Source organism: Toxorhynchites rutilus, chromosome 2, assembly GCF_029784135.1.
Source record: "Toxorhynchites rutilus septentrionalis strain SRP chromosome 2, ASM2978413v1, whole genome shotgun sequence".
NCBI classification, from domain to species: Eukaryota; Metazoa; Arthropoda; class Insecta; order Diptera; family Culicidae; genus Toxorhynchites; species Toxorhynchites rutilus.
This window is the reverse complement of record NC_073745.1, coordinates 169,053,745-169,080,670: the sequence shown is the minus strand read 5'-3', so window position 1 is coordinate 169,080,670 and position 26,926 is coordinate 169,053,745. Positions and strand designations below refer to the sequence as shown.

The 26,926-nt window shown below is 38.6% G+C and overlaps 1 protein-coding gene and 1 long non-coding RNA gene across 2 annotated transcripts; one reads left to right on the top strand and one right to left on the bottom strand.

The window, feature by feature from the left end:
- Positions 1-8,844: 8,844 nt before the first annotated feature.
- LOC129768635 (uncharacterized) lies at positions 8,845-10,471 on the top strand. The gene is made up of 3 exons (XR_008741703.1): positions 8,845-9,024; positions 9,096-9,568; positions 9,650-10,471. It is a non-coding gene; the product is annotated as an uncharacterized LOC129768635 (long non-coding RNA).
- On the bottom strand, positions 10,345-18,744 carry LOC129768634 (uncharacterized). The gene is made up of 4 exons (XM_055770389.1): positions 18,398-18,744; positions 13,115-18,340; positions 11,847-13,053; positions 10,345-11,396 (listed from the first exon to the last, which is right to left on the bottom strand). Exons 3-4 carry the CDS (start codon positions 12,667-12,669, stop codon positions 10,843-10,845), a joined length of 1,377 nt encoding a protein of 458 aa, XP_055626364.1. The 5' UTR covers positions 12,670-13,053; positions 13,115-18,340; positions 18,398-18,744; the 3' UTR covers positions 10,345-10,842.
- Between the last annotated feature and the right edge of the window lie 8,182 nt (positions 18,745-26,926).

The window sequence follows — 26,926 nt, the reverse complement described above, 5'->3', positions numbered from 1 at the left end:
CTCTGAATCTGGTGTTAGCAAAATGGAAAGAGAATATCGAAGCGAAAGAGACTATATTTGCGGTATTTCTGGATCTTAAACGCGCTTTTGAAACAATTTCTAGGCCCTTATTGTTACAAACATTGGAGCGCAATGGAATTGTAGGAATGTCGTACAAATGGTTCGAAAGCTATTTGTGCGACAGAACTCAAAAGACTCGTTTTAATGATTCTATTTCCGATCCCATCGGCAACTCACTCGGGGTGCCGCAGGGAAGTGTCTTAGGGCCCATTTTGTTTATTTTATATATAAATGATCTGCGACGGGTTTTACGATATTGTGATATTAATTTGTTCGCGGATGATACTGTCCTGTTCATCGCAGCTAAGGATATAAAAGAAACCGAGGATCACATAAACGAAGATTTGCATTCTCTGGCTCAGTGGCTTAAATTTAAACAATTGAAATTAAATGTTGGCAAAACAAAATACATGCTGATTTCTTCAGTGAACTCCAGTATTGACGTAAATTTTGAAATAGATGGTGAGACATTAGAACGCGTGAATGAAATCAAATACCTAGGAGTTATCATTGATGACAATTTAACCTTCAAGTCTCACATTAATAATGTCATCAAGAAGATTGCCAAGAAATACGGCGTTTTGTGTCGTTTGAAAAAAGAACTGACGGTGAACAGTAAAATTAAATTGTATAAATCATTGATCTCACCGCACATAGACTTTTGCTCGTCGATCCTATTCCTTGCAAACAATACACAATTAACGAGATTGCAGCGTTTACAAAATAAGATTATGCGTTTGATTTTAAGATGTAGTAGATACACTTCCTCTAATTTGATGTTGGACGCGCTACAGTGGCTATCTGTGAAGCAAAGAATTTATTACTTGACAATGGTGTTCGTCTTCAAAATTTTAAACGGTATGCTGCCTCGATACTTGTGTGATCGAATTGAAAGAGGAAGTGATGTTCATAGATACAATACTAGAAACGCGGATGATGCAAGAACACCTAACTTTATATTCAGTAGGTCGCAGAACTCGTTGTTATACAAAGGAATACATTTTTTCAATTCGATGCCCAGAGAAATAAAACGTGCGGCAACAATGGCAGAGTTTAAGAGAATGTGTATTTCCCACGTAAAATCTGTTTTGTAAACAGGTTCTCGTAATTTTTTGTCAAATGATTTATTTATGTTTAATATCAATTGAAATTAGAAAAATATTTACAGGTATCTCAAACTGCCATGTTCGTACTGATGATGATGATGTTTTTTTTGTTGTTAAATTTGTATTGTTAAATTTGTTAAAATTGTAGATTATTATTAAAAAAAAAAAAAAAAAAAAATTAGCGTTGTCTACGAAAGTTTGAGCCTCGCGCGCGTTTGGTGGGTCTGGACAAATGTTAATAATGAACACTGGCAGAAAACTGACACATAATGAAATTTTTATATAGGGTCTGGAGTGGAAACTGGAATTGGGATAGCTCATTCGGAATTGTCGTAAACTATCTTTCATCAGATGGTTATATCGATTATTTCTGATTGTAGCAGATCTCTTTCATGTTCTAAGTAGAAACTTTTAGATATTGGGTTCAATTCCCAATCAGTCAAGGATCTTCCCGGGTTGGAAATTTTCTTGACATGCCTCAGAAAAAACATTGGGCCTGAAGTTGAGACTATGACTATGGCAATGTCAATATGGATAGGAACATTGTTTGTTTTTTCGCAGTTTGTGCCTATTTTTACTGTTCTATTAATAGATATTTATGCCTGCAACAGATCCAGTTCGCTTCGTTTTTTTTTATAGTACTGGTCTCTTGATATTTTTAAACTTAATTATTATCTATAAGATAAATCGTCCTGCTCAAACCTTTGTAGGGGTATGAGGTGGGCCATCATCATCATCATCATCATCTATTTCGTCTAGAAGCTAAGCCCGCAATAGGGACATTTCACTTGGAAAGCATTCAGGTGGACTTGTTTCACGTAGGGAAACATTTCCGGACGAGTGTAGTACTCCATTGTACTCCATACATTCACTCCATATATTCACATTCTCATGTCGCTTCCTGTGAGTTTCTAGGGCAAATTTCTGCTCGATAGATAATCCACATGTGTCGCATACAAGTCGCGATGCTCGAGACGTTTGTGTTTGTCCAACTCTTTTAGTTTCGAATTCCATGTCACATTGGAAATTGCTTCCTTCTACAATGGGTTTTCTTTATTTTCAATAGATTTTACCAATGTGAAAATACTCACTCCAAATGTTTCTCCATATGAGCGTCGAATGTCTTTGGATAATATGCTTATATTTGTGCTTTGAACAATGCTGCGAAGCAGCTGGAAGATCGTCAAAATTTCACCATAACCAGGGGATAGTAACTTCAAGCAAAAAAGTGGGACCGATTCGAGATTGCTTTTTGTAAACAGTGAACTTTTTTTACACTCTAAAAATCGAACCGACTTGCGCTGACAACTGAATGATATTGTCAATTTGTGCGAGATGCCTCAAAACAGCTGGGAATAAATATTGTTTATATACAGTAAGTTACATTTAATGCGACGTTTAGATTATTGAACAGACCTGTAATGTGACACGTTTAATTGGACATTTGTGTAAACATCGAGTTCGGGGACCAAATTATGGCGCCACATTAAAGTTGCCACCAGACGTCCACACTGTACCACTCACATCGCCAATGTTCAATTACAGGCCAAAATCGCCTCCAAAGCGACACTGAGTGATGCCTCGGCATGTCGTATTAAATTTAAATTACTGTATTATGTTGTTATTTATGTCATAATGCATATGTCATAATGCATAATGTCATAAGCAATGAACACACATTTATTTTCCACTTGCAACAGTATTCACGATGATTGGATGGATGAATATACGAATCCTACATGCATCTAGTACAACTATTGTCATGCGTATATACGATTTACTACAGACAACCCAAAAACGAATGGCGGAAAACGTTCTTAATAATTATGATAATTAATATAGATTCTTGTAAATACATGTATGTTTGGAATATTACGATAAAAATTATTTTTAAGTCAGAATATTTCCGGTTTTAAGAAAAGTGAAAGTTAAAGTTGCTTTTTTTATTTTTAACTTTTAAGAACGAAAGATTATCTGTTTGCCGGTCTTTTGAGTTCTGATAAACATAGTGACAAAATAAATTAGTTCAACTTCGTCATTCAATTGCACTTAACTCAAAACTGTAGACATGAGATTATGAACTTGACAAACCAAGCTGCCAAGTATGCCATCCCAGCAAACATTCAATCGTATAACTATCGTATATAGAGCATCGAATATCTGATATTTTGGGTGGTATATGATGCGCCTAAATAGCATATACAGTAAGTTACCTCTAATCCTCGACATACCGAAGCACTACTCAGTGTCGCATTAGAGGTGATTGGCCTGTAATTAGACATTCACAATGATAGTGGTACAATGTCGACGTCTTGTGGCGACTTCCAATCTGGGGCCATACTTCGGGTACCAAACTCGATGTTTACAAAATATCCAATTAGAGAAGGAAAAGTCCTATTATTTGTATCCCATTACAAGTCTGTCCAATTAACTAAATGTCGAATTAGAGGTAATTTACTGTACATGCAAGGTTATTAGGCAATACCTAATAACATAATAAGTCTGTTGTCATACGAATATACGATTCATCACTGCCATAAAAAATGGCGGAAAATATTAAAGTAAAATGTTCGGCCCGGGGAATCACCATTTTTGTATGTATATAGAACCTTTATAAACATTATGTTTGTACAAATAGGAATCAATCAATTGACTTTCAGATATATAAATATTTGATATGAGTGGGGCCACGCTTATAAAATTGCTCCGATGGGATTTGAACTCCGGTTGTTTGGATTATCAAGCCGCAGCTATCTCGTACGGCTACCTGAAATATGATTCTAGGGCAATTAAAGTTACATATGATACGAAAGAGTTGCACTCGGATACTTCATTACAAATTTATATAGAAATTGTTAAATAAAATTCAGTACTACATGTTTCAAGTAATCAAATAACATGAAGTAAAAAATTTCATTCATATTTTAACAATTTAAAACTGCCTTCGGGCCTGCCCAGCAAACATTAAATCGTAAAAAAAAATTCGAGGGTTGTATCAGAGATACGACCGCTTAGAACGTAGGGCTACGCAATCTTTTTTCTTTTGAAATTTGATGGTTTATCATTTCGAATATTATTTGCGAATACGTCGAAATTTCATAAATAACTCTTTAGTAAAAAGTTCTAGGGACCCTGAAAATGTTTAATGGCTTGCGTAGTTTTGTAGACTCATTTCGAGAAGCAACGATCATTTTTTGCCCTTGCGAGAACAATATGCTATGGTCATATGTCGCAATTCGTTTCTTTATATCAATGCACGCATTGCACTGAATATTAACGAGTGGCATCTTCCGTGCATCGCCATCGAAGACGAATGAACTCTCTGAGTTTCAAGTGTCTATAATTCAAAAGAAGAAGAAGAAGAAGAAGAAGTGCATCGCCATTCAACAAGCATCAAAAACGGGTCTAACAGATGCATACAGTTGCAGTGCTAAAAATGAAACATCACAAGAATGACCGTTTATGAAAAATCGTTTTTCGACTCTCGGTCGATACCGTCAACAAAGTTTCTAAGTTCTTTGTTTGGCGCAATGAAAACAAGCTACACACAAAAAAACCAAACACTGATGTTTAGAAGCGACCTAAAATCATTTGTACTCTTCTCTTTTTTCGCCTGCTTTGCCATGCCTCGGATGGTTGTGTTAATTGCAATGCCAGATGCACTTCAAGTGAAATATTCATTAACCTTCACAGCTCGAAGGGATACATTAAACACAAAACGAGCAGAATAAGCGACCTTTGTTGTTTCGGGCACAGAAATATTCTGAGAATTTTCCTCAGAGGAGATGCAATACTTATACGCTAGCGACAGCTTAATACTATGCAAGGGTGGAGTTTACTTCGCAAATTTTTTCTATTCGATCCCCCTTCGTTGTTTCTGTTCTAGCGGCTGCATAAGTTACCCGTTATTGACAGCTCTGTTCGGGAAAGCACACAAATGGACAGAACAAATGTATGGAAAAATGGGAATGCTTCCCATTTCATCAATTTGAACCATATACAGACTATGGGATTGTAATGTATAGCATATCAAACAAAAAAAATCTTAGAAAATTTCCAATTCGATTGGTATACAAAACGTTTAAATCAGTTCGTAGCAAAAATAGTTATTGACGTTAACTTTATTTCATAAAAACGTGACCTGTTTTCTGATTTGGCACCCTTAATGTAAGACGTAGTCCTACGTTAAAAATCTAAAATTGGAGGCGATATACATACATCTAAGACACATTACTTGTATGATCTCCACGATTGCATGTATGGGCTGGCTAGGCGCATCATATACATGCAATATATATTAATCATACTTGTATGTTTGTGAATATAATCCTCAAAATAAAATAATTACACTAAACCTTCATTTCAAACAACTTATACAGTTACCAAATCACGCAATAAACATCAAGAATTGCTGGGAATCTCTTATCAATATTCGTTCAAATTTAAAAATGTGCTTAACTCCAGTTTTGTTGACAACTTTTATGCATTCAATTAAATCGTACGATAAATCATATATAAACATAAACATTCCCACCTTTCATCCTTCATTAAACACCTCGTAGTAGAAATCTGTCAGTATGCATACACTCTCCTACGAAACATAGTGGAAAAAAATATATTCGTCGATGTAAACAAGCAGTGAAAAAGGAGACACTTTTCGACGAGTGATTTGTATGAAGTTCCACTGCCGTGCCATCCGCGTTGACGGCATTGAGGTTCGTATTACGAAATGGGGGAGCAGGCATGACAATATGGGTTTGCAAAAGAAATGAACGTGCTTTTAAAATAAAAATTATGAATGAAAATTATTTTTACCAAACCAAATTAGTACTCTAGGTAAACTAAAATCACTTTTGCTTGCAAGTAGTAAAAAAATATCATACACAAATTGTGTTTAAAGATAATTTTGTATTATAATGGCAAGTTTTGGTGAGAATATCTGAAAATTGATAGAAAATAGTTTAAATTGGGGTCAGAACAGCGTACTTATAGAAGGCAAATAACGCAAAGAAAAAAATTTCATTCAAATTTTAGCAATTTAAAACTGCCTTAGGGTCGACTAATCTGATAGAGAATAGTTGACCTCATACAAACTAATATCGTATCCAGATGTCGACACCATTCCGCCGTCAACGCGAATAACCGATGTTTCGTTGATGCCGATGTTTAAAATGAAAAACATCTGTCATGGATGTCGATAATGAGGTTTACCCAAACAAATCTAGTACACAGAAATACGGCCGTAAATGAGGATAGCTTTTTCTTTGACGACGTATCGTATCCGACGAATGAATATACGGATACGGCCGTAAATGAGAATAAGGGTGATAGTCATTTTCGACCGTACTAATAAACACATATGTCAAGCAGAACCATGATTCGTAAGCCCAATATCGGCTACATTTTCTCGCCGAAAATGCACGTATCAGAATTATATCCTTATTATCACCCTTAGGGCGATTACACATTATCCGGTTTCTGCCGGACCGGTTTCAATAAGCGCCGCTGGGTTTGGACGGAAAACCGGACAACAATGTGAAAGAGACCTCGCGCTACACAAAACCGTACATCTCTCACAAACACATATATGCATTTATTTATATGTGGATTTGACAGGTAAACATTGCTTCAAATATTCCGGTTACATGCAGCTGAGTGCAGACGGAAAACCTTAAACCCACAGCTGCTGCGGCAACCACGAGCGTTCTCATATGTATGTTCCTTGGAAATCACATAAGGCCGAATGTTGGAGTGTAGCACACCATGAGCATGATCAAAGTTAGAAAAGGCCTCACGGACATTACACACATCCTGCATCATAACGGCGTTCTTACCGTACCTATCGTGAATACTTCCGCCCCACTTCAGAATACGTTTAAAAAACTAACTTTAGTCCAGCTGCGGTTTATTCATTCATACGCATAATTATTTCGTTTCCAAGCATACACGAATAGTATGATTTATTTCACACGCTCTGTTGCCACATAATTTTTCAACAGTCTCATGAACCAATAATAGTAACATTCCGTTACAAGCCAGAGGCACTATTTATTTATATGTATAATGTGTTCACTTTCTGTGATTATTTTGGAATTTACCTACAAGAGAATGTATACACATCCATTCATTCTAGAGTTTTTTTTTATTTCATTAATACAGTAAACAAATTACGAATAAAATAACATAATTCGTTCAAACACTATTCCATTGCTACTTCCGCTGATCCTCGTCGAAGAACGAGCTCAACATATGACGCAATTCCTCGAGCACGTAATCCTGGGGCATGGGCAGCTTCTCGAGCCCAATTCGCATCACAGCTATCAATACGCGGATCCGGGGCAAAGAATGACCGAATCAGATAAGCTGGAATTTCGTTCTGACAGACCCGATGCTTTGGCGTCGGGCATTGGAACATTTAGACCACAGAGCACATATCTGACAGTTTTGGCTGGAGTGCCTTGGTCTCTTCGTCGATCGCGTCGCCGGTCAGGTCAAACTGGAATACCCAAAGAATATCAGACGAGAGAATTATTTTTAGTGTGTTCAAATTAACAAAAACTAACCTTCTCATTCAGCTCGATAAAGCCGCTCGAAATCCGCCCCTCCATGAACCGATTGAAGATTTGTTTGACATCCCCGAACTCGTTCAATAATTATTTCAGATAAGGGATGTTGCCTGTGAACAAAAAATAGAAGTCAATTAAATAACTCGATCTGCTTGTCAAAAGACACCACTCACCGTTAATAACACAGTCCGTGGCAATATGCTAAATGATGACATCGTGCACCTGTGACCATTGCTTCTCTTTGAGAAGAAACTTGCATCACAGAATTAGTTCCACAACACTGGTAGTTGTTGAAGAAGTGAAATAAAAATTTCAGCATCCATATCACTTGCATATCACATGACAAACAACTGTCAATTCGCTTTCATGGCATGGAGCTTCGTGCTCCGCTTTTGGGAAATGATAGTGATAATGGATTTTCAGGTGCATTAAACACATATCTTAGAAGTTAACTATGAATGAAAATTAACTTCTTCTCATGAAATGTGTTCTTTATGTAATAAAGTAATACGTTCTTTTGCAAGTTGGGAAACCTCCTGAACAATAATTTTGTCTGATAATGATTGTATATTACAATGATGAGTTTTAGTTAAAATATCAAGAAAACTATACAAAAATGGTTAAGGAAGAATCAATACCACAGGTTCTGAGCAATCAAATAATATGAAGTAAAAGTTTTCATTAAAAATTTAAACAACTTAAAACTGTCTTGAGGTGTGATAATCTTATAGAGAATGATTTGTTTTCCCAAACCGATGTCTCCACCAGACGTCGACACTATTCTACGGTCATCGCGTATAATGCTTGTCCGGTCACCGGACATTGCAGTCGCTGTAGACGGCTGCATCACGGCGCCGTAAAAAGGTTGGTCCGATCGAAATTTGCCATTTGGGTTTCAAACCGGTCCGGCAGAAACCGGATAATGTGTAATCGGCCTTATCATAGTTTTCGAACGAATAGGATACGTACGCAAATCCCATCCTTGTTTTCGTACGAGCCATTCGTCGTATTTTCAATTTACAGTCGTACTAGATCAAGTTATTGGTGTACTACATTATCGACATCGTTGACAGTCAGGAGGTGTTTACGTATCGATCGTGTTAGAGTGCCTATAAGAAGAGTGACGCCAATGTCAAAATTGGAACAGCGTTGAGCTGTCAGCGTCATTCCAAACGAACAAATGATCTGTCAAATTCAGCCTGAGAAGAAAAATAAATTGCGAGTATTGTGCTCATTGTGATTTTAAAATAGCAAAATGTTTGTAACTGTTTGTATCCCTTTGCTCGACTACAGTAAGTAGATTCATTATAATTCCAATGTTTTTATGATCGCCAATTATTTTATTGATAATTCCATGGAATAGCGCGAACTAGCGCTTGCCCGAGCAGCTGCGGAAAACTTCTCCAGAAGGGATGAAAGGTAGTTTTGCAAACTACTGCCGAAAAGAGTTTGTCCTGCTGCTAGTCTATTTTGCTCGGAAGCCAGCGAATAAACTACTGCTACTGGGATATGCTGGTGTCTGGTTCCGCTATCCGGGAGTGATTTTATCTGATGCTGGTTCCTTTCGAAGTAAAATCAATATCGAATTGTGAAGACAACTATGGAATAGTCGGAACAGTATCCCAGTGCGTGTGAGGCTGCTAAATCTAAGCAACAATAATGAAATCTGGAATACCTACAAAATAGAGATGGACGAGACCGGGCACCGGAAAGCAAAAGCTTCAGGAAGTGTTTCGGCGTAGTGATGTTGCTGCTGCACCTGGAACTGGGAATCTACATACTGAGTCAGGAAAAATACTTCATTGTGGATTATTCAAACACCAATCTCCAACATCGGTAAGTTCATTCTTCATATTTTTTTTTCCTCAAGAGTTAACAGTGTTTTCTTTGTTTCATTCATCCATATGCGTGATTTAGTTTTCGCATAAAAAGGAATGAAATCCTGCAGGCACCTACCCATGTCGCTAATTCTATATCTTGGGAACTGGAAGATTTTTTTATGGAGTGAAACAGATGTAAATGTAGATTGTACTGCGAGAATACACATGCATTGTTGCATATTTTATACTACGAGACTATTGACCACAGTAGCTGCCCAAAAGACATTCTTTCCGTATGATATGTCCCTTGACCTGTGGAAAGCGATCTGCGGTTGATATTTGAGGAAAGGTGGATTGCGATATCCGGTTTGTCGTGTTGCCGAACAATTCCATTCTAGCTCTGATAGTTTTATTTAGGTGTCGTCTATGGGCATTCTGCAGTATAGAATACAATTAGGTACAATACAATATTATGACCAGAATCATGATAAGGGCTGTCCATATACCACGTAGACAGATATAGAGAGACATGAGGTAAGCAAAATAATGTAAACGGTTCATATAAATTTTCCAAAATTTATATGGGTATTTTTTTCACGGAGGTGTAGGGAGGTTGTCGAAATCCTTCGAAAAGATACCAAGGTGTATGGACAGCCCCAAAAATGGAGGTTAAGTGCATTAATTGATGGCCAAGCTCTTGTATTCCTTTAAAAGTATTAAATACATCCTATTACATACTTTAATACATTTCATATTAGAGTAAATGATGTATTTTGACCAATCTGCATGTGTTTAAAAAAATAAAAAAGAATCTGTTCGTTATCCATAAATTAAACTTTCGGTTTTACAGGAATGGCAAAAATGAAATGAATGAACAAGAGTTGGATTATACTATACTATTTATTGTTTTCTGGAACATCTAACCTGTCGATCAATAGAGTTACATTGCCATCGATCTACTATCGTACTTATTCTTATGAATTTTCTATGGCTGATGAATTTTCAACCGGAAATACAAGAACCGCCTTATTAGTTTCTTTTTTAAATCATGACATTCATTGAAATGTGTAGCTGGAATGTTTGCGAGTTGCGCTTTAATTACATCAAACACGGTATCGTTTTCCATATTTTTCAACTCGCTTCTGAATACAATTTCCAGTTTCAAAAAAAAAAGATAAAGGTTGGTTCATTCACGTATACCAATGCTTGACCTGTGAAATCTTTAGTAATGGTTAGTTTTGTGTAATCCGAGATAAATGGTTCAGTGGCTAAGCATTTTTCAACACTATGTTAACAAACTGCGCCATGCTTTGCCACTTTATAAACGACCATTCCAGCAAGGTGATAGACCACATTCTTCTCATTGTCGTTAATTTCCTTCAATGCTGCCTGCGTGTCTATCTTAGTCAGTTCGTTTATATCAGGTACTTTCCGCTCCTCAATGGCTTTTTTCTCCTTCAATTGCTTCACGTTAGAGGGAAAGTTCAAAAGCCAATCTGTGTCGTCTGTCTCATAAGATGACCCGGAAACCACTGTCAAATACTGTGAAATGGTTAATGATTTTAGGAAGCATTTGAATTGCAAGGCGGTAGGTTTCTTCTGTCGTATTCGAATTAGAGAAAAGATATTCTCGACACAATCTTGAGTGAATCTCGCTGTAAATAGGAAGCTGTACCCTTTCACGTTCAAGAACATGTCTTGCAACCTGAGTATGGCATTCGTTGCTAGAATTATGGATGCCTGCCATGGTTTCCAATACCGTTTATGTCCTACCTCCACAGCGTAAATGAATTTTTTGAAAAAAATATAGAACTGCAGCGTCTCCTTATACTTTTGCGAATTTTCTAAAATATAAATAAAAAAAAATGAGTTAATCTAAAACATACGAAGAGTCTAAGAAAATGTAATTTCGTCCTCAGATATAGTTTATAGATATAGCCTTGGAAACTAGTAAAAATTAGTATGCAGAGGTTTTTGGGACAGGGAAGATTCTTGTGATGGTTTGTGACCGGGGAGAACTAATCCAGCAAATTGAACCAAATCTGGTATGTGGGGGTTTTAGAAGGCAAGAAATTTTTCTATGCTGGTATCAGACTCCCAAATGAAACAAATTTCTGCATAACTCTAGAACTAATCAAGCAAATTGAACCAAATTTGGCATGTGGGGGTTTTAGGAGGCAGGAAATTCTTCTATGGTGGTTTCGAAACAAATTACGTATTTTGTGGATGACCCCTAGCCAAATTATTCTCTATATTAACTGAATCATTAAGAGTACTACAGAATCTTTGCTCACCTTTGCTCAAAGCCATTTTCATCGATCTATTTTTCGAGAGTTGAAACCATTGTGATAGTGTTTCTATGAAATATGCGGTTGGTAGAACTTCAGGTCGGTTTGCAGCATGGCTGTAGAATCGAAGTGCGGCCGAAACATTACGGTTTACAATTTTTTCAGAATTGATGACCTTCATCACATCAAAGTTGTTCCTTTTCTTTTCGAATTCTACATCCTCCGGTTTTAGATTATGGGCGACTTTAAGCAAGTTTTGCTGTTCGTAGTGTACGAGATCGTGAAGGTGTTGAATATTGACTTCATTCGAACAGAACCCATTAGATGCCACCACATCCGGTGGTAGCCACAGCACTTCATTTTTAATCCATCCTTGAACAGCCGACTTGAAAACGTGGACTACGTCTGGAATGATTTCCAGTTTCCTCGACGAAACTGTTGGGTGCTCGATAGCCTCACTATTGAGCACTACATGTTTGTGGAATTTCAAACCCAGAGCGTTCCACAACTTTTTATTCTTTGGACCGCAGTCTGAGGTGAGAAAATGCACCTTACATCCAAATGACTCCACTTCCTGAATAATTTTGTAGATGATCTCGTTCAGATCATTATCCGGGATACTGTTGCCCGTGAAGTGATAACCGACGGTTTGCTTCCACCTGGCTCTTACTCCCACCAAAACAAACACAAGCGCATGAGTTGCCAGTCCAGATTGACCAGGGATGGTTATGTCACCATAGAACTGACTGGTAGACACACAAAAGCTCTTCGCTTCTTCGATGGACATCTCATCAAAAATGAGCCCACAGTCGAGATCTTCTGGAGGCATTGTACTGACTTTCAGCTTCAAAAGCTCCAATACATCGTCCAAAATTCCTGGGTTGAAAGACAAATCTTCCACCTTTCGTTGCAACGTGCGTTCGGATGGAAGAGGATATTTACTCCGCTGGTGCTCGTAACCCTTCGTTCCGCACACGAATTTTTCTTAAGGCTTTCTGTCACAGTCTCATTACTCCACTGCCCTGGTCGTTTTTTCTGGTACAAAAGCATGTCGACTTGATCGGAGTTAAATGTCCTTTTGAGAGCGTTTAGAGCCAGATCAGTAGTTTTCGCTTGTTGTGTAATCAAGTGCTCCTTTTGGTTGACAACTTTTTCGAGACCATGGCAGCGCTTCTTTAATTCGACTACTTCCCGGTTTACATTGTTCAAGTAACTGAAATGTTTTATTTACGAATCATAAGTCCAAATGAAACCCATTATGTACAAACTTTTACCTCTCATATTTCCTCTTTGTGCCAGCACAAACAGCTTGGTGTTCGTCATACGGGGAGCAGTTTACTGGAATCATATTTTCGAAGGACACCTCTGTGTTAACTGCCGAACCAGGTTCCTCAATGGTACTGCTCGCATTCGATACGTCCGCGGTCAGGTCATCTTCTCCGAGAGTAAAGTCGGCGATCTGTGGAACGCAATCGTACACTGGGACTGCCGTACGTCGCCGCATAATTTTTCCTTGGCCGGAAGCAAAATATACATCCTCCTGCAGAAAGTGAAACTGTTTTTCGCAAATATTTAGTTAGCTTCTTATGCTTCAACGATTTTTACTTACGCTGCACACTCGACAACTAGCTGTAATTTCGAAATGATCTGGGAATCCACAGAACTTTTTCCATGCAACTTGCAGGTCTTCATCCGCTGGAAATCGAAAGAACCCGATGTTCTTGAATCCCGGTGTTGTTTTATTTGTGCAATATTTAGCAAAACACTTCATTGTTTCGAACAAATTCTTATGCTTTCTCACTCAAACTAAACGCAATAAACCACTAAAGCGACAATCAAAGTACAACAAAAAGTAAACAAAAGCATCATTTCGCAAGAGCCACTTGAAGGCTTAAACTGAACCAGTGCTACCAGCTGTAAATTTCATTGTTGCCAAAGACATTTATTTTGTTCGGGATAGAATGTCGTCACTCTCCTTATAGGCACTCTAGATCGTGTTTAATTTATGATACAGAGTTATCTGAACGTTTGAGTTTATTTGTGTGGTTTTGATTTGTGCAGCTTAATAAAAACGAGATATAAAACTGGTAAGATTTCTTAAAACATGTCCGGACGATTTGTACTCTGAATAATATGATTGTTCGAAATTGTTGAACGCAGATAATCTTCCGCTAGAGGAATAAGATCCGGCTATTCCAAATTGCGGATTGCCGGCTATCATACTATCGGACATGCAAAACGTGTGTGTCCGCCCCATTCGACGACTAGTAAGCTATTGGCACTGAAAAAATCCCTGCTATGCAACCGCCGTCCGGTAGCAGTAGATGACTATGTGTAAAAATTTGCAGCAAGGTTCCGTCGCAATTACGAGTTCAACAACCGGAACCAACATGTTACTGTGAAAAACTTCATAAGTGCAGATGAACAACGACACCAAGATACAGCAAACGAGGAAGAGCCATAATGGGTGTCGGCAGGACATACCTCTCGCCTGGGCACAATCGAACTTTGTGGATTCGATGAAGATACTTCAATCAAGGCCTCGCCAATCGATTAGTCGCCGAATGCTCATAAAAAAACAACGTTGAGAATGCAACTGATCCTCCACAAATGCAACAACAGCACAAATCAACCCAACAGCCGCGTTATCCATCCCAACGTGAGCTTTAGTTCCATACCCAATCCATAATGCAGAAAGCTTTACTCCGTAAAAAACTGCAGAATCAACGCAAGGCGCTTTGTGATCAGAACAGTCGAATTGCTGCCGCTACCGCTGTGATTAACAACGGTGAACCAAATACAGTTGTGCAGCAATTCGTACAATCGATTCGTCTAAACATGCAACGTTCTTAGTCAGTTTTTTTGGTTCTTAGTCAAACTGCTAACCGGCCGGTGACAAATATGGTACATATTTCTCTGCAAAGCCGACTGCAGGAGCAACTACTCTCCGTCACGCAAAAATTGTGTCAACAGAAACGTGGTCCCATGAGCGCTAGAACTTAGGAAACATCGAATTGTACAGATCAATTCTTACATGTTACGAGAGAACTGGATTCTTACAATGCATTTACCAGTGCAGAAATGGTTATATTTTGTAACATTCAAAGTTAATGATGTTTTGTACTATATATTACCGTTCCTCATGATTGTATTTTTATATGTTTGTGGTTTTTCTTAATAACGTGCTTCGTTCTATCATTGTTATATTTTTTATGCAAGCGGAATTTCGATACAAATTCTCACTATCTAATTTATATTCTGCAAAATTGCACCGATTGATTTGTCGTTAGATTTTCCCATCAAGTTTATTATTATAAGACGATTGTAAATTATAGAAACGAATGTTAATTTTTTTTCGCTTTGTTATTTTTTGACACTACAATCGCTAAATATTTTCTGCAAAACCAAGCGTTGTATATTGCCTAAAAACTTCCTTACGGAGGTCGGCGCTCGTCGAAAAATTCCTCCGGTAGCCTGTTGGACGATACCCGGAACAGACGTGCTCACTTCGATTCTGGATACAACACAAGTGATGGAGGTTTCGATAGTAAGCGTTAGTCTCAGGAGGGTCCGGACGATAGTGGTGGCACCTATTCGCCCAAATGGTCGCCCATTCCAATCCACATATGCTTTAGTGGGAAACCACCACCAGCTTCAGTTGCACCAACAGCAGCAACATTTTCCTGTTGTCATCTGCGGGTACAACTGGTCTTTCAGTTCTGCTCAGTGATGAAAGCCACGGTGGTGGTGGCATAATACGTTCGCTTGAGGAAGAGTTCAAGAAAGACATCGCGCTGCAGGATCAGCTTGAGCGAAACAAGCTGTCGAATAAGAATAAGTAATATGATCGCATTCCAAGATCAACTAACCTATTTATTAATTCGTAGGGTCGATATTTCTTCAGAATATGATTTGACACTTGAAAGTGTCAAGTCCGATGAGAAAATACGAACGCTAGGAAATATCCAACCTTATAGGTATACCTGATCACTTTGAATGAAATATAAATTGTATCCCATAACATATTTTAATATTCCTCCAATACAATATTCATGACTATTCGAATTAAAATAATGTGTAGTAAACAATACGTTCACTGAAAAAAAAATATTCGAAGAAATTCATAATTCATAATAATCGGGTGGTATTTGTGTGACCAGACCAATTGCATCGATAACTATGCCAAATAGCACACAACCCGTTGTCGCCGTCGTTCGCTCACCAAAGTTTTGCATCACGAGCGAACCGTAGCGGAATACATTGACCATATCACCGAGATCGCATTGAGCAACCTTTGGTACTTGCTATCGTTCGTCGTCCGTTGCTGCGGCCCTTCAAATAAAAACAAAAATTGTTCGTATTATAAACAGAGCTACGGAAATCTTACTTACATCTTTTAGGCAAACAAATAGATTGTTCTGTTATCCGCCCGAGGAAATCACTGTCATCCAATTTGGTTAATAGTCGCGAGCGATCTCCTCAAAATTACGATCGCATCAAATCACCCACCAAAATGAAGTCGCCTGTAAAAAAACCACTACTCTGAGGAATCCAAGTTATTCGGCCTGATTCTACGCGGCGTGTGAGGTGAGATGACAATTGTCACATCACCATCACGCAACTCTCCTCACTCTATTCCTACAGTCGTTTCGGATGCCGTGAGAGGTTCATTTGATGTATGTGAGAGGATGAACAGCAAGTGACAAGGCGTTCATTCTGCTGGTTGCCAAATCTGATCAAAGATGCCACATTCGCACATTTGTTCACGAATTTGCAGACATTTAACTTTTATCACAACCTTTTATTCCTGCTGCAGGCTATTTAAAATAGTGACAAAACATTATTGATTCCATATGATAAACGAAGCTGGTCAGTATGTCAGACATTAGCACATATTTACAAATATTTCAAATTTTTATCGCATATATTTGAGAAAAAACATCTGGCATCCCAGAATTTTATTTGTTTCGCTCAGAGAGGTCAGATATTTGTTTTGCTGCAGTCAGTACCGTATCTATAGATCTGATTTAACCTGGCCTGTTGTTAGTGTATCAGGACATTCTGCCGAATTTGCAGGTATTTGATTTAGATTTGGTGAAACAGTTGATTGCATCCTGTAAAGTTTAGCATTTTTGTTTGTTTTGGTCGTAGTTGCTGCTGCTCTCTGCACTCTCAGTGTTAAATTGTTGCTCTGGCTCCGGCTCGGGCATATACCACGGCTTCTGAAATGGATATGCAGTTCGGTGACGATGACTCGCGGATAGATAGATGAAACACAAGATCCATGTGATAGATATATTTTAGAGAAAATAAATAGATTTCATGAAATGAAAATAATTTCGGTGTGCTTATTCGTCCAATTGAGGAATAACAGAATCACTACCGCTTTCACAACAAAAAAAAACAAACTACTTGCAATTTGTCTCTCGTACTGTGAAAATTGAAGATAAATTGAATTTATTGATACATATAATACCATTACTATCGATTCTATACGACCCAAAAAACACTTATTATTCCTCTTCAATTTTTCATTTGTTTTCATGCACTGTCGACACCTCAAGACATGTCGACGATTGTCACCTAGAAATCCCAGTTCATGTGACAATCGTCACGTATATTTGAGAGCGGGAATAAAGTGAGAGTTTAATTAAAGTGAGATTTCTCACGGCATACGCCTGGTGGAATCGCGTGACATAAGTGACAATTGTCATCTCACCTCACACGCCACGCAGAATAAGGCCGATTAATCTTGTTTACCCTTGGTTTTACAATATAATGCCAACACGTTAATGAAATGGTTACAATCGTACAGTTGAATTGATGCTAGCTAATACACGACGGTTAAACTCAATGAGAGAATAGCACGCGCCCTTGATTCCCTTCTCGCTAACTTGAGTGAGGGCTCCATCCGCGTAGTGATAGATGATAATCCTTCCTACTTTGGGTTCCGGTTCCACTTGATGTACTAGTGCTGTGCCGACGATGCAATAAGTATTCGAGTCGTTACCCAACTTCGCCGAAATCAGTGACATAGTATACTCCGTTTGCATGAATTGATGTGCATGTAGCAACTCGAACGTATTCTGATCGATGATAAGTAGATTGTGAATTTCAACTTCTTGACCAAACTCGGCACTGCTGGCTCCTGGCTTAAGCATTGCCATGCTGCTCGAGTAAGTTACATTTGTCGTCTGAGTCACGTGCTCTGTCTCGAAGGAGTCAGACCACTCGAGTCCTGAAGATCCATTCGCACCGTTATAATACCAAACTATTGAGAAGCTTCCTGTTCCTATTTGTACCGTTCGAATGTGCAGCTTTTGAATTTCATTAATTGTACCAAGAATAACTGAATATTCGGTTCCAAGAGCCGAACTGTCCTGATACGTTCCGGCATTAAGTGAGCACATATGATTTACTTCCTTCTTGACATTCGAGAAACCCGCTGCCGAATGGTTCCGAACGGCTGGAGCTTTCGTTCAAGGGTGAATGTGACAGTGCTGAGGGAGGGAAAAGAAGGTTATTATTGTGAACATGTGCAATTGGCCGTTTCATACCTCTAGTGCTCCGACTTGCCTGCTTCAATTTTGATATAATAAATGTCGCATGCAGTTACACACGCAAGCTGACATGAATTTCACGCGACTACACTAATGCATTTATCATCCGGCGGATTCCATTCACATATCATCGATTTGTTGTCACATTGGATCAATCGTGCTGTTATGAATTAACCCGAATAACTTGGTCATAATCGACATTCGCACAGTAAAATGTCTGCGGATCACTCAGAAAACCGGGAATTTCCGTTTTTTCCCGACAAAAACTGTACACAATGTAGGAATCTCAAATGAAAACAAAACAGAAGTGAAAAAATAAAAAAAACATCTCTCATCGATGTCGATAAAACAGTTTACCAAACAAATCTAGTACACAGAAATACGGCCGTAAATGAGGATAGCTTTCTCCAAGGCGCTTGTATAAATGTATAACAGGTGAAGCAACATCATCACTTCAATGAGAAGGGGATTACGGTTTGTGGAGCGGGGGTTGTTTGTTTTGTTGTTGCTAGGATACACCATTTTTGCATTTCCACATGCGAGAGTAGTGGATGAACAGGATGAGAATGAAATTCTACTAAATCATCCCGTCTTTTCCACACAAATTCGCGAAAGCCGAACAAAGTAGGCATCGTTCGAATAAGCGTCGCAGCAGTTTGTAGAGAGCCGCCGGCAGCGTTCTGATGCTGTTTGTAAACAATACCAACAGCAATTCCAATATGGCTGAAAGTGCATTTCATGTGATTGTTTCACCTGGTATATATATAGAGGCGCCTTGGCTTTTTCTTTGACGACGTATCGTATCCGACGAATCAATATACGGATACGGCCGTAAATGAGAATAAGGGTGTATACCTCCGTATTGCCTTATGGGAACAATGAAAATGGTTAATACGCGCTTTTCTCACCAGTTTTCAGATATGACAATATCCAAGCATACTAATGTTATCGAGTAAAATATACTAATCTCTGGTAGGGATGCGGGTTTGTTGACAATATGTACAAAAAATTTGTACATTCTACTAATTTTGTATTACCAAATGTATTTAGTAGTTTTCGACCGAGGATTTTTCTAAGGGTATAGAGGTGGAGCAGTAGGGGAAGAGTATCTGGATTGGCAAGCCCAATATCGTGTTGTAATTATTTGTATTCAATATGGAATGTATATGGAAGAAACAAAACAATGTTGAAAGTACTTACGGTTACATGATAATTTGAGCCAAAATTCTCAACTGGTTGTTTTTTAACAGATGACAATTATATCGTGGCTTATTTCGATTATTCATGTGGTAAAAAGGTCCAGAGAGCAGTCGTATGTTTAGTTCTCGCCAGCAGTGACATTTTCGGTGAAATTTTTGATTAATTGGCGATTATAATCTCAAAACATACACACCGGCACCTTCGAAACATCAACTTCATAACGGTAAATGAAACTTCGGTTGTTTCTATGAACGTGGAAGAGTGAAAATGGCAAATGGAAATATCACTTTTATCAGTCTTTTTCGACGTGATTTCACAAATATTCACTTCACGCTATCACATTATGGCGGGTTTACATTAGGGAGATCTATAGCTATAGATGGATTTATTCACGTGAAATAGGTGTAAACGGGTGAGAATAAATATGATACACTTATTCGAGGTATATATAACTTGAATAAATTCAGCATATGTAAACGCTTGTGAATTTCTCACTGGTTTCTCACCGAAGATATGAATATATTCATTATAGAAGTTCACGCTAGTGTAAACGGTTGATGCGATTTCTATAAATCTCATCATATTTCTTCATATGAATATATCACTAGTCTAAACCTAGTCTAAAGCTCTATAAAAATGTACGTTTTTAATTGATAAATTACTTCCTGAAAATAGCATTTTTACATGGATACGGTGGAAAATCAAAGATAAACACCACGACTGACGTCACTATTAGCGAAATAGTTATGGCAGTGCATGCTATGTCGCTCGAAACTCGACCATCTTCATTACCTTTTTTCCCAGGACATTGTTCGGGACCATCCGCATCGAGATGGAAAATGAAAGATGGGAAGATTTTTCAAATCGGTGGCGTCACAGATTTTGTTTATTTATGTTTATGTACTTTTCTTATAATAGCCCACTTCATAGGAAAAGTGTTGTTATTAAAAGTAAAAATAAGCAAATGAAATGAACGAACTATTTTTTTCCTAAATCAATCCAAGCGTTCAAAATCATAAGTGCCCTACATTTTAACAGAAACTGAAATTCCAGTACTTTTGAAGTGTTCTAAACTTAATTTCAATTCAAGTTTACTTCTCGTTGCGTCGACCAAAAACGTTGTTCATTTACAGAGTCACACAATCTTTTGTTCCTTTGACGGATAAACATTTGACAGTGCATTGGAAAAAGGGTTGCAAGTTTTTTCATGTAAAATCAACTAGAAAAATAAATTTAATTGACCCCGTATGACTTAGATTGAGACGAAAAGTTTTCCGCTTGCGTCTTAGTTTTAGGTCAAGGACATAGTGAGCGCGATGCGACACGGGCGCGAGTGCGGACTCGTTTGCGGGAAAGCTTTTTCGTTCACGAATGTGGAAATTAAACCGCCCGGACCTGACATAGTAAACGCGATGCGAACGCGATTCCAATGCGGCGAAACTGTGTGTGGAGTGTTTTGCCGCGATGAACGCAAGTGATGGTTGCCAGACAATTTATCTATAAATATCTTCACAACTGAACTCATCAAACGAAAATAAAAATTGAGTTGTTGAGAGAAAAAGTAACCAAATACCACTGAGAAAAATGTTTCATTTGCTGTACTTTCAATTTAGATTTTCGGTTGAAATCATTCAACCACAATATAATCAAACCAGAAACACAAAGCTTCCATTTATGATTCCTACAATTTCAGTAGTTAATAAATTTTAATTGCAATCGCAAAAAAAAGACGGGTGGGTAATGTCGGGGACATAACCGGAGTGACGTAGGACTATACAAAGGGGACAGCTTTTGTTGAATATATATTTTAAATATATTGTTTTATTTTCTTCTCCTACGTGAATACCTACCTATCTACCTGAAAAATGGATTAGTTTACTGTTTACTCTTTATGAATATGTTGATGGTTCTGAAAAGAACCTTTGGTGTTGTGTTTTTGTTATCACTCGATATTCCCATCTTGTTCGGTTAAACCTTCCTGTTTAGCTATTGCGTTTTCCACTCGCCACAGCTTTCACAGTTGGAAAATTTCTTCCCATCCAGCTTGTGACATGTTGTTCAGTAAATTACATTTAATGCGACGTGCCGGAGAAACACTTTGCCACTCACAGAAACTAATTGTTGCCTTGATAAGCGCCGAACCGAAGTTGCTCTGTTCTTGATGCGGGTTTTCTGATTGTCGTGAGCAGCTTTGCAAGCCAACTCGAGCACTCCGACGGCCGAAACTCTATAATCGCTGTTAGGTATACTGGTGCCGACCAATCCGTTCGGCCTAGTTACCCTTACGGAGCAATCAGTGAATGCAACCAACAGGGAACTTGTCCTCCTTTGTTACGTCCACGATGCCGATGCCGTACAACCACACGGGTTTACGGTTTGAAAGAAAATAAGATATTTTTTTGGGGTCCGCGTGTTTTATACTCTAGCGGTACACACTCACAGGATAGAGACAAATCGGCAAACTCAGCCAGAGGGGCGAGTCCAACGAGACGAACGAATGAGCGTTAAAAGGGAGCGATGGCAAAAAAATACATTCATTACGATTTGTTCGCTCGTTGGATTCACATGCAGGCTAAAAAGGGTCGTTTTCAGGATCACAAAATAATCTTCAATCTAAAGAGTTTATTGTTTTGTTATCACTCGATATCCCCATCTTGTTCGGCTAAACCTTTCTGTTTAGCGATTGCATTTGCCACTCACCACAGCTTTCACAGTTGGAAAATTTCTTCCCATCCAGCTTGTGACATATTTTACAGTAAATTACATTCAATGGCACGTCGCATTACCACCACTCAGTATCGGATTGGAGGTAATTTTAACCTGTAATAGAACATTTGCGATGACAGTGGTATAGTGTCAACTTTCAATGTGGGGTCATAATTTGGACCCCGAACTCTATGTTTACAAAAATGTCCAACTAAATATGTCGCATTACAGGTCCGTCCAATTAGCTAAATGTCGAGATAAGTGTAAATTACTGTACTTTCAATCTAGGAGCAATTTAAGAATTGGTGGAAATCAATAAGCTCAGAACAACTGCCAAATTCACATACTCATCATATCCTGGCAAACAAATTATGAAAAAATCAATTTGTGTTTTATTATTATTTTGGATATTGTTTTAGAAAGCATTGAACTTTATTTCCTAAACTCTTTTGACGTAGGACTACGTCTTTCATTTCTATACCGAGGTGTAAAATCAAAGTTTCGAAAACGGAAGCGTTACGCCGGAGACCGAGATTTTGAGTGTTAATAGCTCCTAAACAACTGAACGAAATGGTATGATAAACACTTCATTCGAAAGATAAAATGTCTACGCGTTCTATACTTGTTACTTTTTGATCCAAAAACTTGTTTCAATAGTCTTAAAATTGCTTTCAAAACAGGCTATTGAAATCACCAATCGGTATATAAGCGAGCGCCGCTCGGAAATCCACTCAGTTCTAATTGAACAGCGATTGGAGCATGTTGTCGCTGTTGTGGTGAAGCTCTTCGTTTATCATGAAAGCGCTGATGAACGGTGTCACCAAGAGCCTGTTTGTGCACCTTAGGCCAGACATGAATCCATCAGGAGGGGAGTGATGCCACAAACGGTTCCCCGGGAAGATCTCGAAAGCAGCCGCCACACACACACACACACACACACATACACGCGCGGAATTCTTTCCGTTTGGATGCCATTCAGCATCGAGAAAGATCCGGAAAATAATCTGCCAGTTCCTCTGGGAATTTAAAAATACATTCATGTGAAAGTGTTTATTTGAATGTTTTCTATCCATGTAACATCCATAACTGTGACCAAATCCATAACTGTGACCAAATACATTTGGTTTTGTGATTTTTCAATCAATCGCAATTAACAGGATAGCTTCTGAAGATTATTCTTCCCCATCAGTAGGATATTTCCGTATCCAATATTGTATGCGCCCGCAATCGATTATTGCTCAGTCGCCGAAAGTTCCGAGCTCAGAGAGTTCATTCCCCTCTAGTTTGCCTTCCAAATTGCCATCGTAAACCACGCCTTCTCTCGATTCAATCACACACAAAAAGCATACTTAAGCGATATTCTGGTGGTGAGACGCATTCATTTTTCGTGAGGACATCGACAAGACAACATCGTTGCTGAGGATGCTGGACGGCGACGGATCGAGATATGCCCTGAAACGCGAGCCGTTTGTTTGAAACTGTGAGGGAGCACAGAGAATCCTTCAGGAGAAGAGAAGGTGACCATCGAAGTAGCCGCTACACACACACATACACGCACGGAATTTCTTTCCGTTTGGATGCCATTCAGCATCGAGAAAGATCCGGAAAATAATATGCCAGTTCCTCTGGGAATTTAAAATTACATTCATGTAAAGGAGTTTATTTTGATGTTTTCTATCCATGTGACACTGTGACCAAATATTTTTCAATCAAGTGCTATTAACAGATGGTTATCGAGTTAGCATAAACCACTGGTGGGCTTCCAGTATCGAGGAAAATGTGGAAATATCTAATCGTTACTGAAAATAATCTGCCAGTTCCTCTGGGAATTTAAAAATACATTCATGTGAAAGAGTTTATTTGAATGTTTTCTATCCATGTAACACTGTGACCAAATACATTTGGTTTTGTGATTTTTTAATCAATTGCCATTAACAGGATAGCTTCTGAAGATTATTTCTTCCCCAGCAGTAGGATATTTTCGTATCCAATATTGGATGCATAAAACCTTGTACCTCCAACGTAACGCTCTCATTTTCGAAGTTCTCCAAATATTCATTCATTCAGAATGAATTCAGATTCAACTTCATACAAGTGATCTCTAAATCAACGATAGTCCTACGTCACCCTTGCGGTTATACCATAGATATAACCCACTTCCTGTTTTTTGGAAGGTTTAATGGCCCTGAAAAGCGCCTTGTTTTATGGAATGGTTCCAATTTAGAAAACTTAGTACTCGTGGTTTTGAAAAAAAACCATTTCGAACGCCCTCGATGCCACCTTGTTCTGGATTTGCCACCAAAGCAGTTTGTATAAAGAACAAACTTTTTTCTTCTGCTACCTGATGCCGTTTTGCGATTGCGTTTGCCACTCGCCACTCGCTGCAACTGCCTGTTGTCTTGATGTCTACCGAACCGAATGTGTTCTGTTCCGAATGCGGGTTTTCTTATCGTCGCGAGCTGCTTTGCCAGCTAACTCGATCACTTCGGCGGCCGAAACTATATAACGCCGGCTAGGTGGACTGGTGCACTGGTACTAACGCGCTCGGCCTAGCTACCCTTGCGGGGAACTCCAGATCAACACGGTTCGAGAGGGATTTTGCCTTTCCCTTCACTTTTCCTCCTTTACCATGTCCAGACATGGCTGCTTGGGTTGGTTTGTTGATGTGTTGTGATGCGAACCGATGTGGTGTACGGTTTGAATGAGAATGATCGTTACGGTGGTGGTGGTGGTGGTTTTGTATTATAGAGACTTTTTAGTTCATTCGTCTCTAGCTTTGAGAAAGGCCCTTTGAAAACTCTACTCTAACTCCTGCATTACACCTCCGCCCCCATTGCCTTGAGAAAGGCAATCGATCCCTCGCCGTCCAGCAACGATGTTGTCCAGTCGTTGTCCACACAAAGAATGATCGTTACGGTGGTGGTGGTTTTGTATTATAGAGACTTTAAACTTTTTAGTTCATTCGTCTCTAGCCTTGAGAAAGGCCCTTTGAAAACTCTACTCTAACTCCTGCATTACACCTCCGCCCCCATTGCCTTGAGAAAGGCACTCGATCCCTCGCCGTCCAGCTCGTCCAGCAACGATGTTGTCCAGTCGGTGTCCACACAAAGAATGATCGTTACGGAAGGAAGGAAGGTCTTGTATTATAGAGACTTTAAACTTTTGCAGTTCATACGTCTCTAGCCTTGAGAAAGGCCCTTTGAAAACTCTACTCTATTTACTCCAGCGCTACCACCTCCGCCCTCTTGCCTTGAGAAAGGCACTCGATCCCTCGCCGTCCAGCTCGTCCAGCAACGATGTTGTCCAGTCGGTGTCCACACAAAGAATGATCGTTACGGCAGCGGAGCGGGAATTTTTAAGCTGACTGGCTGGCTCAAGAATTACGCATGTGTGAGACTGCGACCAATGTTTCGTTCATTTTTTTCTTTTTCCTTTCCAATCGCGCTTCATTGTATTTCTCTGCTGCTCTGGTTACCCGTTTTGGTCGGTACGATTTGAGGAGCACAAAATGGACCAATCAAAAATGGGCACATAGTGCATTTTGACAATGCTTGATATTTCACAATTATTCAATTATTTATCTCAAGACAAATGAAATGTCATTCGTTATGATAGATGCGTAGATATATTTCTTATCAATTGATGCAAAAACCTTTGCGATCTATTTGGAAATGCTCGAGCTATAAGCGTTCCAAATCTTGCATTTTTTCCTACTTGTTCAGTGCCTTGATTTCCATTTCACCCCCTATATCTTCCGGTTAGACGTAGTCCTACGTCAAAAGACTAGCAAAAAGTAAATGTGCGCTTGCATATCTGGCAACTCAGTCTGGAAGTCTGTGAGGTAAAACGTCAACATCATGCATCCATATTGGGCACCTTACACGATCAAACTGATTGACAATAAGTGTCTTCTATATCGTGACAGCTAGGCTTTCGACATCCGATCTAACCTCAATCAATATTTTGCCACCTTACACGGTCAATATCGCCCTCAACCCGAGACAACGAAAATATCCGCGATGGCTAGTGGTGACATTCGAGTTTGGGATCCAAACTATTCTCCATCAGATTAGAAGGCTAAAAGGCAATTTTCAATTGGTAAAATTTGAATGAAAATATCTACTTGGTATTATTTAATTAGTTGAAGCGCGTAGTCCTAACTCCAACTTAACCTATTTTCTATGAATTTTCAGATATTCCTACTAAAATTTATTATTATTATATAACGTCAGTTTCAGATACAATTTTTGTATGGGATTTTCTCACCACATGCAGAAAAAAAGTGATTTGCATTCACATAGAATACTAATTTGATTTGGAAAAGTTAATTTTCATTCATAATTTACACTTTAAAACTCGTTTTTCCTTCTCAAAAACACATCATAATACTCGCTTCACAAATACAGACTGATCCTTTCAGTTTCAGGGATGCCAAATTATTTTAGATTGTGAAAATATATGCAAATTATATTATCTGCAAGCAAATGTTTTTATTCGATAAATAAGACTATGACAGTAGAACCCCGATTATCTGTATCTGTATCTGTACCCCGATTATCTGTATCTGTATCTATTTCTGTATTGATAAAACATAGTTTCTATGTTTAAAAATCATCCCGA